The sequence below is a fragment of the Hyaena hyaena genome, unplaced genomic scaffold (assembly GCF_003009895.1).
Source record: "Hyaena hyaena isolate Hyena2069 unplaced genomic scaffold, ASM300989v1 scaffold_20, whole genome shotgun sequence".
NCBI classification, from domain to species: Eukaryota; Metazoa; Chordata; class Mammalia; order Carnivora; family Hyaenidae; genus Hyaena; species Hyaena hyaena.
The window spans coordinates 4268823-4288080 of NW_024080652.1; the positions used below are offsets into that span (position 1 = coordinate 4268823).

General features: G+C 39.5%; 1 protein-coding gene across 7 annotated transcripts in view; it reads right to left on the reverse strand.

Moving 5' to 3' along the window:
- Positions 1–19258, reverse strand: part of RNF216 (ring finger protein 216) — a 155199-nt gene that overhangs the window by 128792 nt on the left and 7149 nt on the right. For 5 of the 7 annotated variants that reach the window (XM_039226039.1, XM_039226037.1, XM_039226036.1 and 2 more), the window contains exons 2-3: positions 13969–14104; positions 8212–8345 (exon numbers count right to left, since the gene is read on the reverse strand). In XM_039226039.1, coding sequence (XP_039081970.1) covers positions 8212–8345; positions 13969–14035 — 201 coding nt within the window. In that variant the 5' untranslated portion in view covers positions 14036–14104. Of the gene's footprint in view, positions 1–1162; positions 1313–8211; positions 8346–13968; positions 14105–19258 lie in introns of those variants that run through there. The other 2 variants (XM_039226040.1, XM_039226038.1) reach the window with 1 other exon arrangement.

The window sequence follows — 19258 nt, forward strand, 5'->3', positions numbered from 1 at the left end:
AAAGGACCCACGTGGGGTTCAGGCAACCGGTGAGAAATGCATGTCTTAAAAGTTGGGGTACCCAATGTGGAGTTTAAACCCTTTACTCCTCAGGTAGGAGCTCCAGGCTTTCCATTCCCTCTCAGTTTTGAGTCACTATGGTGGGAATGGGGTTTATGGCAAGCTTGTGTCCCAAACTTATAGGAGTGCTGATGCATAGGAGCACATGTACCCCAATGTTCATAGCAGCACTCTCAACAATAGCCAAAACATGGAAAGAGCCTAAGTGTCCATCAACGGACGAATGGATCAAGAAGATGTGGTTTATCTATATGATGGAATACTATATGGCAATGAGAAAGAATGAAATCTGGCCATGTGTAGCAACATGGATGGACCTTGAGGGTGTTATGCTTAGCGGAATAAGTCAGGCAGAGAATGACAAATATCATATGTTTGCACGTATAGGAGGATTAGGAGGAACTTAACGGAGGACTGTAGGGGAGAAGAAGGGGGAAAATAGTGGGGGAGGGGGAGAGAGACAAACCATGAGAGAATCTTGAATGCTGAGAACAAACTGAGGATTGATGGGTGTGGAGGGGGGAGGGGGGAGGTGGGCATGGAGGAGGGGACTTGTGGGGATGAGCACTGGGTGTTACATGGAAACCAAGTTGACAATAAACTATTTGCAAAAACAAAAAAAAAGAAAAGAAAATAAATACTATGACAGAACTAAAAACAAACTATAGGTCACATTAATTAACATAAACAAGATCAACTCACCTATTAAATGTAAAATCCTCTTTAAAAAGAACCCAATCATACAATCAAGCACCTAAGAAAGTTACTGGCCCACAGTGTTTCAGAAAGCACATGGGTGAGGACACAAAGTGGACTTCTGTAGCCAGTAACAGCATCTAGATCACTCAGAACAACCCTCTACTCAGTAAAAGCAGAAAACCTGGTCCAAATATCAAAGCAGTATCAAAACATCTACTTGAAGACCTCCAAGATACAGGAGGAAGGGACCGGGAGGAAGTCCAGAAGAGCCCCGCACTGCGGTGGCTCATTATTACAGCTGCAGTTGCCAAGTCTGGACCTTGCTAAGGACGAGAGGCCGAACGGCACTTCTGACATCCTTACTGAGGAGCTACAGGCACCAAAGGTGGGATTCAGTACTCACCATGGGGAAGGGCTCTGGTAAATCTCAAGCTCAAGGTTGAACTGGAAATATGCTAGACCTCCCTGGAAACAAATTCTAGTTTAGACAGTTTAAATCCCTCCATGTGAAGTTGCTGGTTCCCCAACCTTGTTTGAGAAATGTGGGCCTTCTCTGAAAAAAAAAAAAAAAGCAACATCATCTAGAACCTCAAAATTTTCATGTATGATGACCACTGCTACTACAAATAAGCAGGCATATAAAAAGTCAATGTAACAGAACAGAAAACGAGACGTGGGATGTAAGAGACAACAGAAGCAAACTGAGGCCTCAGAGAGCAAAGGTATCAGACATAGATTCTAAAAGAACATGGGTAGCACATTTAAGGAAATAAAAGACTAGATTGAGAACTTCAGAAGAGAACTAGAAATTGTCAGAAAGAGAGGGAAGAAAAAAAGCAAAGGAACAATCAATGGAAATTCTAGGATGGAAAAATTCCATAGCTGATACTAGGGATGAATGGATGGGGGTATGGCATTTTAAATAAACATGGCTGCTAGGCACCTGGGTGGCTCAGTTAGTTGAATGTTGGACTTGGGCTCAGGTCATGATCTCACGGTGAGTTTGAGCCCTGCATCAGGCTCATTGCTGTCAGCACAGAGCCCACTTTGGATCCTCTGTCTCTCTGCCCCTTGCCTGCACACACGTGCTCTCTCTCTCTCAAATAAACATTTAAAAAATTAAATAAATATAGTCAAAGAAAAAACCGTAAATTTAATGAGAGGTCAGAAGAAAACAATCTAAATAAGGCAGATACAAAATGATTGAAAATTAGGTAAGGAAATGGGGGCGCCTGGGTGGATCAGTTGGTTAAGCATCCGACTTCAGCTCAGGTCATGATATCATGCTTCATGGGTTCGAGCCCCGCGTCGGGCTCTGTGCTGAGAGCTAGCTCAGAGCCTGGAGCCTGTTTCAGATTCTGTGTCTCCTTCTCTCTCTGACCCTCCCCTGTTCATGCTCTCTCTCTCTCTCTCAGGGGAAAAAGAAAAAAAACCATTAAAAAAAAAGAAAATTAGGTAAGGAAATGGTATAAAGAATACAATTAAAAGGTTTTACCATCTATGTAAGTGGAGCTCTGAAAGAAGAGAGAGATAAGCAATATTTGAAAACAGAATACAAATAAGGACAGTGGCTTCATTTGTTTCGAAGATCTAAGCAGGATGAATTAAAAAACTCCAAACAACAGAAACCTAACAACAGCATAGGAAGACTTCAGAAATCAAATACAAGGTAAATTCTTTTTTTTTTTTTTTTTTTTTTTTTTTTTTTTTTTTTTTTTTTTTTTTAATGTTTTATTTATTTCTAGGAGAGAGAGAGAGACAGCGTGAGCAGGGGAGGGTCAGAGAGAGAGGGAGTCACAGACTGAAACAGGCTCCAGGCTCTGAGCTGGCAGTCAGCACAGAGCCCGACGCGGGGCTCGAACCCGAACCGCGAGATCATGACCTGAGCGAAAGTCGGACGCTTAACCGACTAAGCCACCCAGGCGCCCCCAAGGTAAATTCTTAAAAGCAGCAGCACATATTGTCTTCAAAGGAAAAAATAAAGACCAACTTTCCAACAGAAAAATGAAAGCCAGAAGACAGTGGAGTAACATCTTTCTAGCGTTAAAGGCAAGCAAATGCCACATAAAATTTTATACTCAATGAAAATTATCAGATTTACTGTAAAGGAAATCCTAAAGACTTTTTTAGACAGAAGAAGAATAATCTGTTTGTAAGGCCAGAGAGGTAGAAAGGAACGAAGAGCAACAAGAAAGGTAAATATCTGGAGAAGGTGAAATGAATGCTGATAGTATAAAATGAAAAACATATTGTGTAGGGTTTAAAAAATGTATATAGAATTAAAATATATTAAAAAATAGTATTTAAGTTGGGAGGTGATTAAGTAGAATTCAAGTGTTCTAAAGTCTATACTACCTAGGAAGACTTCAAAACACTAATCTTTATTAGTGCTGAAACCTCTACTAGCCCTTAAAAAAGATTATGTACATTAGACCTGACGCTAAAAACGACTGACAAAGACAATTCACAGAATAAAAGAAAATCAAGTATTTGATAAGGGTACAGTACCCAGAGCATAAAAAAAATTTAGTAACATAAAGATAACCCTCTTTAAAAATGGGCATGTGGTGGTGGGGTGGGGAGGAGTAGTGGCACCAGGCTGACTCAGTTAAGCGTTGGACTTCGGCTCAGGTCATGATCTCATGGTTGGTGGGTTCGAGCCTGGCATTGGGCTCTGGAGCTGACAGCTCAAAGCCTGGATTCTGTATCTCCCTCTCTTTCTCTGCCCCTCTACTGCTCACGCTCTCTCTCTCTCAAACATAAATAAACATTAAAAAAAATGGGCACAGGATCTGCATAAGCATTTTTCCAAAGGAGATAAACAAGTGGCCAATAAGCACATCAACAGAGGCTAAATACCATTAGCCACAGGGAAATGCAAATCAAAACCGTGAGATACCACTTCACATCTACAAGGATGACTATAATAAAAAACATATATACTAACAATTGTCTGAGAGAATATGGAGAAACTGGAACGGTCATACACTGCCGGTAGCAATGTACAACGGTGCAGCCGCTATGGAAAATAGTCTAGTAGAGCAAAACACAGTCACCATATGATCCAGCAATTCCATTCCTAGGTATTTAATTTGTATGGTCTGAATGTCTGGGTCCCCTTCCCCACCCTCATGAACGTGCACAAATGGGCTTGGTGCCTTTAAAGAAAAGGCTCCAGAGAGATCCCCAGCCTCTTCCACCATGTGAGGACATAGTGAACAGGTGCTAGCTATGAATCAGAAAGAAGGCCTTCACCAGAACACAACCATGTGGGAGGCTTGATCTTGGACTTCCAGCCTCCAGAACTGTTAGCAATAAATTTTTGTTTATAAACTACCCAGTAAGTGGTATTTTATTATAGTAGCCGGAATGGACTAACAATAATCAAGAGAAACAAAAACCTATGTCTACACAAAAACTGCTACATGAATGTTCATCGCAGCATTATTCATAACAGTAAACAGGTGGAAACATCCCAAATGTCCATCAATTGATGAGTGGATAAACAACATGTATTATATCCACACAATGAAATATTATTCAGCAATAAAAAAGAAGGAAGTACTGATTTATGACAAATGAATCTTGAAGACATTATGCTAAATGAAAGAAACTGGTCACAAAGGATCACATATTGTATGATTCCATTCATATGAAATGTCCCTAAGAAGTACACGTATAGAGACAGAAAGTAAATTAGTGGTTGCCTAGGGTGGGGGGGGGATTAGGATTCACTGCTAATGGGCACAGGGTTTCCTTTTGGGATGATGAAAATGTCTTAAAATCAATTGTGTTGATGGTTGCAAAACTCTATAAATACACGAATAACTACTGAACTATACACTTTAAATGGAGGAACTGTATGGAATGTGAATTAGATTTCAACAAAGTTGTTAAAAAACAATGTTAATGTTTATTTATTTTTGAGAGAAAGAGAGAGAGAGTGAGGCAAGGGAGTGGCAGAGGGAAACAGACACAGAATCCAAAGCAGGCTCTAGACCCTAGGCCCTGAGCTGTCAGCACACAGACTGACGCCGGGCTTGAACTCATAAGCTGTGAGAGCATGACCTGAGCCAAAGTTGGACACTTAACTGACTGAGCCACCCAAGCGCCCCATCAAAAAAGTTTTTGTTGTCATTGTTTTTTATTACTGAGTTTATTTATTTACTTTTAGAGAGCAAGCTGAGGAGGGGCAGAGGGAGGGAGAGAGAATTCTAAACAGGTTCCACACTGCCAGCGAGGAGGCCGATGCGGGGCTTGAACTCACGAACTGTTGAGATCGTGATGTGAGCTGAAATCTAGAGTCAGATAGAGGCTTAACGACTGAGACACCCAAGCACCCCAAAAATGTTGTTTTACAAAGGGAGAGAGAGATCCTATGCAGAAGCCCTGAAGAGAGCAATGTGTAACAGGCTCCAGCAGGCCCAGGCCCCTGTGCCCAGCTCCAGCACCACCTGACAACAGTCACATGAGCCAGAACCAACCAGCTGAGCGCTTCTCAAATTCCTGACCCACAGAAACAAACGACTGCAGCTGTTTTAAGCCATTAAGTTTTGAGGTGATACATTAAAACTGGCAATAAGTAACCAGAATAATAATTAATATAATAGAAATGAAGAATGAATAACTCAAGAATTTAGTGAAAGGACCATAAAATAAATGCTAAGGAAGTAATTTAAATATACTAAAGCAGTAGAAAAGCATTGAAGACAAAACTAGAAACTGATTAGTAAGCAAACAAATGGTAGCACTACGAAATAAATCTCAAAGCAGTTTCTTTGGTAAAGGAGGAAGAGAAGAGGGGAGGCAGGAAGATAATGGTTAGTTCATCAAATCAGGAAAAGGGGATAAAACACAAGTAAACAAAATAGAAAAGGAAAATGGAGGAACCACAGATCAGAGGATATAGAAAGAACAAGAAGTTATTTTGCTTAATCTTTTTTTCTTTAAAAATTTTTTTACAGTTTATTTTTGAGACAGAGAGAGACAGAGCATGAGTAGGGGAGGGGCAGAGAGAGAGGGAGACACAGAATCTGAAACAGGCTCCAGGCTCTGAACTGTCAGCACGGAGCCTGACATGGGGCTTGAACCCACGAACCGCGAGAGCATGACCTGGGCCAAAGTCGGACGCTTAACCAACTGAGCCACCCAGGCACCCCTATTTTGCTTATTCTTACTAAATACACTAAAAAACCTTGAGAAAATTATTTTGCAGGAAAATATCCATGAGCAAAACTGGTATTAAAAGTGACAGAAAATATAGACATGTCAATGACCACAAAGAAAGCTGAGACAGTTTCAAAGAACTGACCTCTAAGAAAAGTAACAGTCCAAAATGCCTGTATGATAAATTCAGGTAACTCCAATGTTATTTAAAATAGTGTATCAAAGCACAGAAGAAAGAAAACTTCTAAATTCTTTTCATGAAGTCAGAATCAATCATATTTATAAAAAAACTGTCAAGGATATCACAGGCACATACATACACCCATGGATCAATCTCACTTATGAGATCTATGGAGAAAACCTTAATAAAATCTTATCAAATGGAATCCAAGAGCATACTACCATTATATTACAATACCATTATGAAGTAGTCTATCCAGAGATAGCAGAATAATTAACCTTAAGAGAGCAAAGAAAAATCATATGATAATCTGCACAGATGCTGAAACAGAATGACAGAATTCTATATTCCCGCTCTTTGCCCCTCCCCCACTCATGTTTTTTCCTCTCTCTCTCAAAAATAAACAAGCATATGGGGCGCCTGGGTGGCTTAATCGGTTAAGCATCCGACTTTCGCTTAGGTCATGATCTTNGTTGGCTAAAGTCATTGGTTATTTTACATATGGGCTTCTTCCCACAGCTACTCACAACATGGCAGCTGCCTTATTTCAGACCAAGTGAGTGAGAGAGAGGGTGAGACTCCAGGATGGAGGCCACCATGTCACTGTAACCTAACCTTAGAAGTGATATCCCATAGGGGCGCCTGGGTGGCTTAGTCGGTTAAGCGTCCGACTTTTGCTTAGGTCATGATCTCACGGCTCGTGGGTTCGAGCCCCGCGTCGGGCTCTGTCCTGACTGCCAGCTCAGAGCCTGGAGCCTGTTTCAGTCTGTGACTCCCTCTCTCTCTGACCCTCCTCTGCTCATGCTGTCTCTCTCTCTCTCTCTCTCCTAGAAATAAATAAAAAACATTAAAAAAAAAATAAACAAGCATAAAAAAAAAGTAGATGGCTACTTCCTTAACATACCTTAAAAATGGTATCTCAAGCAAAAAGCCACCATCATACTTAATGAAGAAACGTTCGAAGTATTTCCATTTAGGGGAATCTGGGTGGCTCAGTCAAATAAGCATTTAATTTTGACTCAGGTCTTGATCTCATAGTTCATGAGTTTGAGCCTTGCAGCAGACTCTGTGCTGACAGGTGAGAGCCTGGAGCCTGCTTGGTATTCTGTGTCTCCCTCTCTCTCTGCCCCTCCATGCTCTATCTCCCAAAAATGAATGAATAATAAAAAAATTTTTTTTTAATAAAAAATAAAGTACTCCCATTTATGTTAGTGGGTATTTTTCTCATTCCTATTACCACTAGTAAGGTATAACAATATAATTAGACAAGGCAAAGACAAATATAAAAACTAGAAAGGAAGAAACTGAAAGTAACATTATTTCCAGCTAGATCAGATGCCATCCCTTGAGAAGTTAATAGGGTCAAGTGAAAACACTACCAACAATAAAAATAAGGTGACTTGAGTATGAAATTATTATAAAACCCAACAGACTTTTAAGCTAAAAAAAAAAAAAAAAAGGCACAGTGGGAAAAAAGATGCCATTTACAAAAGTGGCAGAAAAGAGAAAATAACCAGGAAAAAAAACAACAAAAAATGTTTAAGATTTGTAGTAAGAAAAATTCAAAGCACTCTGGCTGAGGGATATAAAGGAAGTGTAGACCGAATGGAAGAGCAAAGTCAGAGTCAGTATTATAAAAACCGTTCTGTAAATTTAACAAGAAGATGTGTTTTGAATTTACCTACCTACCTACTGGAATTAGAAAAGCTGAACTTAAAATTTATATAAAAATAGCACAAAAATATCTGGGATGATTCTGAGAAATGTAGCGTCACAAAGGCAGGACGAGCGCTACCTGACGTGAAGATGCAGGACAGGAGTTGGCCATCACACCGGTACGGACTCACGCACGAATAGAGCAAAAGCGCAGAAGTCGGAAAACAGACCAAAAAGTACGGTCTCTAAAGCTACAGGGACATGGGGCGGGGTGGCAAGGTGCTGCTCTCAGAGATGCAGGACGACACCACACACGCAGCGTCGCAGGCTGCACGAGCAGTGCTCTCAGGTGTCCTACAAGGCCCTAACTCCCACTGCTGTGGGGCTGAAGGATCAGATCACTAAGCTGCAATGGGATGCCTCATCAGGGTAAGCTTAGGAAAACTCACTTCCGTCAGGATGACATCATCATCCAGGTCCTCTTCGTCATGTTGCTGAGGAGCTGGGGTGACAAGCATGGGAACCCCTTCCTCATCAGAGGAGTCAGATATGGTGATGGGTCCATCTCTGAGATTGATCCAGTCTAAAAGAAGGCAGAGAACATGGTTACCAGGAGGTGGGCACGATCACATTCAGCTTTTTAATTCAATTTTGGCATAAAAAGGGTCAAGCCTAAAGCTAAGTTCATGGCTACTGGTGTGTTAACTTATCTCCTCAAGTAGCACATGCACCCAAACATTAACAGCCAAATTTCCATGGTGATCTTTGCAATAATACATTCTGGGAATTAAAAAAAAAATCTGACATTATTATCAACTTTTTCTTATACTAGGTTAGAGAAATCTGTTGATAAAATATTGACTCCAAATTTTGAAAAAGTGAAATCACGGTCTCTCCCTCATCTCTCTTCTTCCCAGGGAATAAAACATTGTTTTATTCAACTGATTGGTCTGAAATAACTTTCACTCAAACAGTAAAATTTCCATTTACTATTTAAAATATCAAAATTTGCTCACCTTAGACATAAACCTGAAATATAGTTTACGCAAACATAGTTGAGCACTTTAAACATTTAGTAGATACCATGACCGTAAACAATAGAACTTTCCTAATTACCTTTTAAATACAACTATCTGGATAACTATGTTCAAAGTTTCTAACTCTTTTCATTTGTTTGAAGATAGAGCATGCCCAATTTGAATTACTGAATAACAAACTGTTAACTGTTTCCTGCCTGGCCCATGGGAATGTTAAAGGTTAAAGCAATGAAGAGAAAATGCACTCAGTGTCCTAGAGAAAAGGTTGGGGGGTGGGGAGGACAAGAAAAGAGGCATCATCATTATAAATGTTGAAATTTCTCCATTAAAGCTCTAATATTTTTCTCAAGGTTAACGTCTCATTTATTTTTATGGCACCCAACAATTTGAAAAGCAACGTAAAGTCAATTATCTCACTTCATCCTTGTGACAGGGCTGTGCGGACATCAGTTTAAGACAGGTAAGTCTGTGAAATCTAAGGCTTGACCTCCTAGGTCCAAGTCTCTGCTCTACTATATGCCAGCCACGTGATGCTATTATCTAACTTCAGCAAGCATCCACTTCTTCAACACTACAAAAGGTTAACAAGGGTTGTCTGAATGGAGAAGGCTCAAACCTGCAGCCTGCGGGGGGAGGGGGAGACAGCCAACCAGAGCTGGCCTAATTCATGCTGAAGAATTCTAGATTTTCCTGAATGTCCTCAATCATTATATGCCTTTTGGTCATTTCCAGTCATTAAACGGCTGTTTTTGGCAATACTGTCTAGTTTTTTAAGATCTAATTTGCTTTATTAAACAAGTCATGAATTGGACCGCACCCCAAGTAGAGAGTAGAGTGGAGCTGGGGATGATTTCTTCTCATTTTTCACCGGTTTTGGGGAGAGAATCTGCCAGGCTCCTCAGTCATTCCAAAAAACCCACCCTGCGAAGGTCCATTATGAAGAGACACTGAGGCAGAGGCACTAGACACCAGGCACAGGGTCAAGAGAGGAAAGAGGTGCCAGTGAAATAGAATAATGAACAAGGCCCTGCTTTCTGCTGTTTGGCTCCCAGAATGCTGGCGGTCAGTGTTAGATTCCATATGCAGGAAACTGTCGATTCCTCTCCAGAAGAACTGGCCCAAGAAAAAAAAACACTTAGAGCCCACCTTGAAAGACCCAATGAAAAAGCTGGCTTGAAACTTCTCACCTCACAGTGAAGCCCAGTGGATGACAAAATACTCCCCCAACAAACCATGTATAAACACACTAGTTTTTAAAAATATAGTTAAAAAAAAACTACAGCGTAACAAAGTCTATGAATCAAAAATATAACTCCGTGAATTAATACAAAAGGCCCATAGCTGAGTGACCACCACCAAGCTCAGTAAATACAACATTTCTAGTACATTAAAAGCCTCCTGCCTCCACAGACTAGTTTTGATTTTGAGCAGACATTCGTTTCTGGCTTCCCTGCAAATACTAGTTCCACGTACCCATGTGGTGGCATGTGCAGCAGCCCTCTCTGTTACACATAGTCCACCATGTGACTGTATCACAAGTGGCGAAATTACAGGTTATTTATTCTTCTGTCAATGGACATTTGGGTTGGTTCCAGTCTGGGCTTGGCAATTTTGGATACTGCAGTATTTTGGATACTGAACACATCTTTTGGTATGCTCATTTCAGTTGGGTACGTTTTAGGAGCAGAAGAGCTGAATTATAGGGAAAGCATATGTTCAATTTTAGTGGATAATGCCAAATAATTTTCCAAACTGTTTGTGCCAATTTATATTCACCAGCAGTGAATATACCAGCAATGTGGGATGGTACCTGCTACTTCATGTCCTCATGGAAGCACAGCCATGCTTCTTCAGTTATATATTATCTATAGCTGCCTTCACTTTTTAAACAATTTTTTAAAATGTTTTTTATTTTTGAGGGAGAGAGAGAGAATGAACACACGGTGGAAGGGTAGAGAGGAGACAGAGGATCCAAAGCAGGTGCTGCGCTGACAGCAGAGAGCCCAATGCCTGAGGTGGGGCTCAAACTGATGAACTGTGCGATTGAGACCTGATCTGAAGTCAGATGCCTAACTGGCTGAGTCACCAAGGTGCCCCTGCCTTCACTTTAACATACAGCTGAGTAGTTGCAACAAGACCACATGACTCACAAGGGAAAAACAGTGACTAGCTGGCTCTTAAAAGTTGGCTGCGCCCTGGTTTAGATTATTCAGTTAGATGAATCTCATAAGCTTCAAGATTGTATTTTCACTATCATGCAATTAAAAATATTTTCCAATTTCCACTGTGATTTCTTCTTTGAACCATAAGTTGTTCTGAAGTATGTTATTTTCCACACATACAGGGATTTTCTAATTACATTTCTGTAAATGATTTACAACTTAATTCCAGCATGGTTAGAGAACATAATCTATATGATTTCAATCCTTTGAAACTTGTTTTGTGGCTCAAAATATGGCCAGTTTTGGAAAATACACTGGGTGCAGTATTCCATCTATATCTAGTATGTCAAATTTGTTGATCATGATCTTCCGTGTTCTATATTCATACAAATGTTTGTGTATGCTTGCTCTCTTGTCAGTTAGTGGAAAAAACATGTTAAAATCTCCCATTCTGTGGATTTATCCGTTTCTTTTTTTTTTTTTTTTTTAAATGTTTTATTTCTGAGAGAGAGAGACAGAGAGACAGCGTGAGCAGGGGAAGGTCAGAGAGAGAGGGAGATACAGAATCTGAAACAGGTTCCAGACTCTGAGCTGGCTGTCAGCACAGACCCTGACATGGGGCTCGAACCCACAGACCGTGAGATCATGACCTGAGCCGAAGTCGGATGCTCAACCGACTGAGCCACCCAGGCGCCCCTATCCATTTCTCCTTTTAGTTCTGTCGATTTTTGCTTTAGATGCCATGTTACTAAATGTATAGAAGTTAGAACTGTTTTGTCTTTCCAGTGCATTAACCCTTTTATCATTATGAATTCTTAGTATCAATACTTCTGGCTCAAATGTTTATTTTAACTGATAACATACAGACATACCAGCTTTCTTTTGTGCTATGATTTGCATAACTTATCTTTTTTCATTCTTATTCCTTTAAAATTTTCTTTAAAAAAATTTTTTTTAAATGTTTTATTTATTTCTGAGAGAGAGAGAGCTTGCGTGCATAAGCAGAGGAGGGTCAGAGAGAGGGAGATACAGAATCTGAAGCAGGCTCTAGGCTCTGAGCTAGCTGTCAGCACAGAGCCTGATGCAAGGCCTGAACCCACAAACTGTGAGATCATGACCTAAGCCAAAGTCGGACACTTAACTTAAAACTGACTGAGCCATCCGGGTGTCCCTAAACTTTCTTTATTTTACCTTTTTAAGCCTATTTTCACTGGGTATAGAATTCTAGCTAAATACTACTCGGCAATTAAAAAAGGATTTAATTACTGATAATGCAATGTGGATGTATCTCAAACCATTCTGTTGGGGAGAAAAACTCAGGCATAAAGAGTATACACGGTCTGGTTCCATTTATGTGAAACTGTTCCATTTATATGAAGCAGATCAGCGGTTTCCTAAAGCCAGGAGTGGGGAGAGGACTGACCACAGATGGGTCATAAAAGCACCTTTGTGGTATGACAGAAATGTGTGGTATATGGGTACATTCATTTTTCAAAGCTCACTGAACTATACACTTAAAACGTGTGCATTTATTTAAATAAATTAGACTTCAATAAATATGATTTAAAAATAAAAAACCTACAGAGTTGGCACAATAAAAATTATTAATACAGCTAATAAAAGCAAAACAACTCTGCATCCCTGAAAAAATATCCTCATGCTGGGTGCAAAATACACAAACCTTGTCTAACCGAAAAATACACCTCCAAAGTCAATAATTTCCCCAAAGGAATAAGCTGTTCTGAAATTCTGTTCAAGTATATTTAAAACCCAGTTAAAACACAACTATATTAATTTGATATACATGCTGAAAAAATTTGAAAATGATCACATATCCAAACTATAGCTAAGATTTAAAACTTTCTCAATCACAGTGAATTATGGTTGCACTACCAAGTTAGAATAAACTATTAATAAAATCCTCAAAAAATCAGTACATTTTTTGTATTCATAATGTGCATAGCTTAAGCATGTTAATTTGTTTTTCTAATTTATTTGCTTAATAAAATCTGTTCGACTTTAAATGTTCTCTGAAAGCCAGATGTATGTAATTTACAATCTACTCTTCTAGGAAAAAGAATATCTTCATAAGCACAAAATATTAATGGGAAAAAACAACAAAAAAGTGTTCTAATTTCTTCCACAGAATCTATACTTATAAAATATACTCTTTTCCTACTCACTAGCATGAATTTTTTCCTTTCAGCCTACGTGAAAATGTGAATTAGGATTTGACAAAAAATTTCATATACATTTAGGAATGTTACATAAATGCAGGCTCCTTTCCCTTTATGAATCAATGAACTTCCCCCAATTTTTAAACACTATAAAGTGAATACATGTTCTAAAATTTCCTGTAAGGGGGTGCCTGGGTGGCTCAATCAGTTAAGTGTCCAATTCTTGATCTTGGCTCAGGTCATGATCTCACGGTTCATGGGTGTGAGCCCCACTTTGGACTCTGCGCTAATAGCGTAGAGTCTGCTTGGGATTTTCTCTCTCTCTCTCTCTCTCTCTCTCTCTCTCTCTCCNCTCAAAAATAAACAAACATTTAAAAAAATAAAATAAAATCCCCTGTAAGGCAACTAGAATCTCCTGGCAAAACAATAAATGAAGCATAATATGAAGGGGCAAAAATGCAAGAGCAGCATTTTCAGTACCTGGAGGAGCCCTCTTTTGAAGACCCCATTCTTTCAAAACCACAGCTGCCACTGTTCCCACACTCCCGCTTCCTAAGATCCAATGACTGCACATTCACAGCTCTTTTTGGCTTGCTCATTAATAGCTTATGAATCCATTTCTGAGAATAAAGTCCATTCATGCCAGCAAGTATCACCATTTGACACAAAATTTTAGTCTGATGAAAGTCCATTACATCAAATGTTCCGACGTCTAAAAGTGAAATGTCTCTGGGTTCTACATGGTGCAAAATAGGTTCATTTCAAAGACTATCTAACTGTAACATAAGAGGAAAAAGCAATGATGAAAGGGAGAAAGTGAGAACACTTACCTTGTCCCCGGTGGCAGTGAAAGTTGTTCAAGTGAATTACCTCTTCATTGTTGTTTCCTTCTGCCATTTTCAATTGCAGACATACACATATGTGTTTACTAATATCTGAACATGGTGACTATCTGCTCAAAAAGGTCTGAAAAAGAAAAAAAGAATATTGAGAATGAGGGAGTATCAAAACTCTTCCCACATATTTGGTCAAGGTAGCATTCTAAGCTTACGGTGAAAACACCACTAAAGAGGACAATAAAAGAATGCATAACTAAAAAGCTAATGGTGGGGGGAAAAGAATAACAAAAAAAAAAACCTAGTTATTCCAGAAGTACATATAAAAGAGGAATAAAGGATTAAAGAACAGATGGAACAAAAAGAATTAAAAAAATACACTTAAAAACTCCATTATAGCAACCTACAGAATGGGAGAAAATATTTCCAACTCGTAATATCTGATAAGGGGTTCAAATCCAAAAATACACAAAGAACTCCTGCAACTCAATAGCCAAAACCCAAATAATCCAATATTAAAATGGGCAAAGGACCTAAATGGACATTTTTCCAGTAAGATATTCAAATGGCCAATAGGCACATGAAAAAGTGCTCGGTATCACTAATTACCAGGGAAATGCAAATCAAAACCGCAGGCTATCACCTCAAACCTGCTAGAATGGCTAACAACGTGACCAGAGATGAAACCAAGAGTTAGACACCTAACTGTGCCACCCTGGTGTCCCAAGAGTGAAAAGGCAAGCCAATGGGAGAAGAAATCTGCAATACACATAACAAAGGGTTTCTATTCAACAAATATAAAGAATGCTTACATGCTGACTGAAAAACAAACCAGACAACTTAAAGGAAAAATGAGCTAAAAAATCTGAACTCCCAATACTGAGTACCTTTAGGAAACCCAAAAGGCCAATAACCAAATGAAAAAGTGCCCAACATTATGAGACATCAGAGTAATGTAAAACTGAAACAACAAAGGAATTCTGGCAACATGGCAGCACCACAGCTTTTGAATCTACCTCAAATTTTCATCTAAAAAACAAAAAATTCCGGGATGTCTGGGTGGCTCAATCGGTTGACAGTCCAACATCAGCTCAGGTCATGATCTCAGAGTTTGTGACTTCAGTCCCACACTGGGCTCACTGCTGAGAGTGTGGAGCCTGCCTCAGGTCCTCTGTCCTCCCCCCCACCCCTGCCCTCTGCCCCACCCCCACTAGCGTTCTCTCTCTCAAAAATAAGTATAAAAAAAGAACTATAAAAAAATTCCAAGTTTGAAAAAAAAAAAAAAAAACAACCAAGAAATAACCACAAACCCCAAAATATGAGCCTGTGAGGACAAATCACCAAGAGCCACATGATCTCCAAAGTGCCACTTGTGCCTCAGAAAGCACAAGGAATCATTCACATGTGAGAAGAGGCCAAGCCCCAGACAACCAACAGGTACCCACTGCAAAGCACACAGGCCGATCTGAGAAAGCTGCAAACACCAGGAAGGCGGTTGCTCAGTTCAAAAGTGGGTGAGCACAGGGGCTGCAGATTAAGGTCTGAGAGGGGTGAGGCCACCTAGGACCCGGAAAGTTTCCAACCTGATCTAGCAGGGCTCCCTTGCCAGAGGCAGCCCTACAAGGAGATGAAAAGTTGGGAAGAGGGACACTGAGTAAGAAGACAACAGAGACCACAGAGACAGAGGAAAGAAGGCAGGTCTATATGACACTAGAGGACAAAGCCAGGAAATCTCAAAAAGCAAGCTGTCGGGGCACCTGGGTGGCTTAGTCGGTTAAGCGTCCGACTTTTGCTTAGGTCATGATCTCGCAGTTCGTGGGTTCGTGCCCCGCATCGGGCTCTGTGCTGACTGCCAGCTCAGAGCCTGGAGCCTGTTTCAGAGTCTGTGATTCCCTCTCTCTCTGACCCTCCCCTGCTCACGCGGTCTCTCTCTCTCCTAGAAATAAATAAAACATTAAAAAAAAAAAAAGCAAGCTGTCATATTTTGAACACTGAATGAACAGGGAGTTCTGTGAAGCTGGAAAAGGTATCCCAAATTACCCTCTGAAGAAACCAATTTCATTAAAAATGAGCAAAGAAAAGAGCTGATGTCAAAGCTCATATAAAGTTCTAAGAAAAACAAGAAGCAAAACAACATCCTTATAAATAATGAACATATGCCAGGAAGAGGGGACAACCTAAAGGACACTTAAAAAATACACAAGCTGGGGCGCCTGGGGGACTCAGTCGGTTGAGCATCTGACTTAGGCTCAGGTCATGCTCTCACAGTCCATGGGTTTGAGCCTCGTGTCGGGTTCTGTGCTGACAGCTCAGAGCCTGGAGCCTACTTCAGAATGTGTCTCCCTCTCTCTGTGTCCCTCCCCTGCTCATGCTTTTTCTCTCTCTCAAAAATAAAAAACATTAAAAAAAGTACACAAGCCATAAAACAACATAAATCAGAACTAAAACTCAGAAATGGAATGATAGATCTCAGGAAAGAATTAGAAAAGGAAAAAAGCTTCAGGAGTGAAGACGAAATCAGAAGGAACACAAGTGTGAATAAACACAACACGTACTGCTCAGAAGAACTAAAAGGTGAAAGGAGGAGAATTTTAAATAGAAAAATAAAGAGATAAAGGAACAAATCATCAAGGCCAAGACTGTCTAACATAACAAATAGCAGCTCTTGAATAAATTGAAAGAGAATACTAAAACCTGTAATGTAAAAAAAATTTTCCTAAAGTGAAAAATGTTAAGGGGCACCTGGATGGCTCAGTCAGATGAGCATCCAACTCAGCTCATGATCTCACAGTTGGTGGGACTGAGCCCCGTGTGGGGCTCTGCACTGACTGTATGTAGGCTGTTTGGATGCTCTCCGCGCCCCTCACCTGCTTCCTTGCATTCCCTCTTTCTCACTCTAAAAATAAATAAACTTAGAAAAAAGAATGTTAGAAGACTACACTTCAAAAGAACACTGTGCATACCTAAAAACAAAAACAAAACAAAATGAAATAACCTCACCCAAAATGATAACTACCAAAACACGCTCTAGCAAAATTACAGGACTTTAAAGAACTTGGGCTTGACACATATAAAAGAACTAAAATTAGATTAATAGACTTTGAGAGTGATGCTTTATGTCATTAGAAAATGACACAAAATTTTTTTTTAAAAAATGGGAGCCAGAGGGCACCTGGGTGGCTCAATCAGTTGAGCATCCAACTCTTGATTTCAGCTTGGGTCATGATCCCAGGGTTGTGGGAGTGAGCCATGCGTTGGGTTCCACACTAAGTGTGGGGCCTGCTTGGAATTCTCTCTCCCCGTGACTCTGCTCCTTCTGCTCTTCCTCTCAAAATTTTTTTTTAGAAAATGGGAGCCAGAGATTTTATATCCAGCAAAAATAATTTCAAAGAAAAAGGGGCACCAACCTATCAACATATAAGAACCTATGGAATACTGATCACTTCTACAGGTCCTTCCTGAGGAACTGACAGAAAAATAAACTTCAGGCAACCAAAATGACTAAAGACAATACCACAAAGACTGGTAGTAAACATTAAATGTGTAATTACTTATAGCACAAAAATGCTAACTAAAATTAAATGATATAGTACAATTATAAAAACCATGGGGAGGGGAACCATATGCGAAGTTTTAAAGGAATGTAATCATATTGGTTGTGATGTCCTGAGGCTTTCATTCTGACACCAGTGTGTATAACAAGTTAAAAAAATTAGGAGTTATGGAATATTCTAATCCTATTAATCCCTATGTCCTTGAGAACCAAGATTCTCTGTGTAGAAAAAAAGGAATTTCACTTATAGAGAAGTAAAACTCCAACAGTCTTAAACTTAAATAATACCAGCATGAACTCCTAAAATATTTTAGTTCTGTACAAAAAGAAAAAAAAAGGCCTGAAAACATCAATTTACTTATAGCAATCACTATCTGTAGTGTCTACATTATGGCCTTGATTTAAAAGGTTATTTATTTTGTGAGAGAGAAAGAATCCCAAGCAGATTTCACACCATCAGTACAGAGCCCAAAGTGGGGTTCGAATTCACAAACTGTGAGATCATGACCTGAGCCAAAACCAAGAGTCAGACACTTACCCTACTGAGCCACCCAGGCACCCCTAAATTATGGTCTTGAAATACTGTTTCCTACCAAAAGAAACCAGGGCTTTTTGGGAGGAACTACTAATTTCAAATCTGGATCAAAAATGTACACAAAGAGCCTACAATATCTTGTCATGTCACATATCAAGGAAACTATCAAAAACTACTTATCAAAGCCTGGGTCCTGTCAGAATAACTCGGGAAAAAAAAGTCCTGAAGAGGTGCCCACTGGCCAAACATAGGACATTCTGAGTGCCAATAAAGATAATAATATGACATGAACCTCTGACAAAACATATACATGAAAATGTTCGTAATTATTTTATACTGATATATTATCTTTAAAACTGGTAAAATAAAGGCAAGGCAAAGAATCAGGTATTTTCTTGTCTTTCCTATATAAACTATAAATCACTGGATAACCAAATAGTAGGTAAGAAAATCGTTTCTTTATAAAAGTGTTCCAATGTCAATTAAAAAATTCAATTGAGATACTATCATTTTGCAATCCTAAATGATTACTGGATCTAAACCTTGACTATCACTGGCTGCTAACATCACAGAGACAAAACAAAAGTGCCTTCTGAGAAAACAACACTAGTTACAACCTTGTCAAAGAAACTGAACCAGAGTTTGGTTAAGGATCTGGACCCAGCCACATTTTAGAATAGAAGCTAGAGGAAAAAATGAAATTTTTGAATTGCATCCTAAGTATGCAATCCAGACCACGTATTCTTAATAGGAGCGCTTTTGCAAGGATGTGAAAAGATCTTAAGGTGTTACAATGGCTGTGACCTTCCACCCAGCAAAATATTATTCCTTAGTATTTAATGGGGAGGGTTAGGGAGAAAAATATCTAAAAAGGCTCTCTATATAGGGGAATGATAATTTCTTAGAGGTCTGACGAACACATATCTAAGCTCTGGAAAACTATAGGTCAAATGGTTCAGGTTCAACAAGCAAGTTATAAGGAAAAAAGAAAAGGAATGGAAGAGGAACCTTAGATTTAAAACATATATCACATTTTTAAAATGGGCTTATAGTATCTTGGAATATACTCTTGGGTGATAAAACCATAAAGAAATGCAAGAAAATAACTGTAACAGTCAGAATAATAGATAATTCTAGGGGGAAGGGATGAATTATGATCAGGACAGGATACATGGAAGGAGATGGGGATGGTCTAC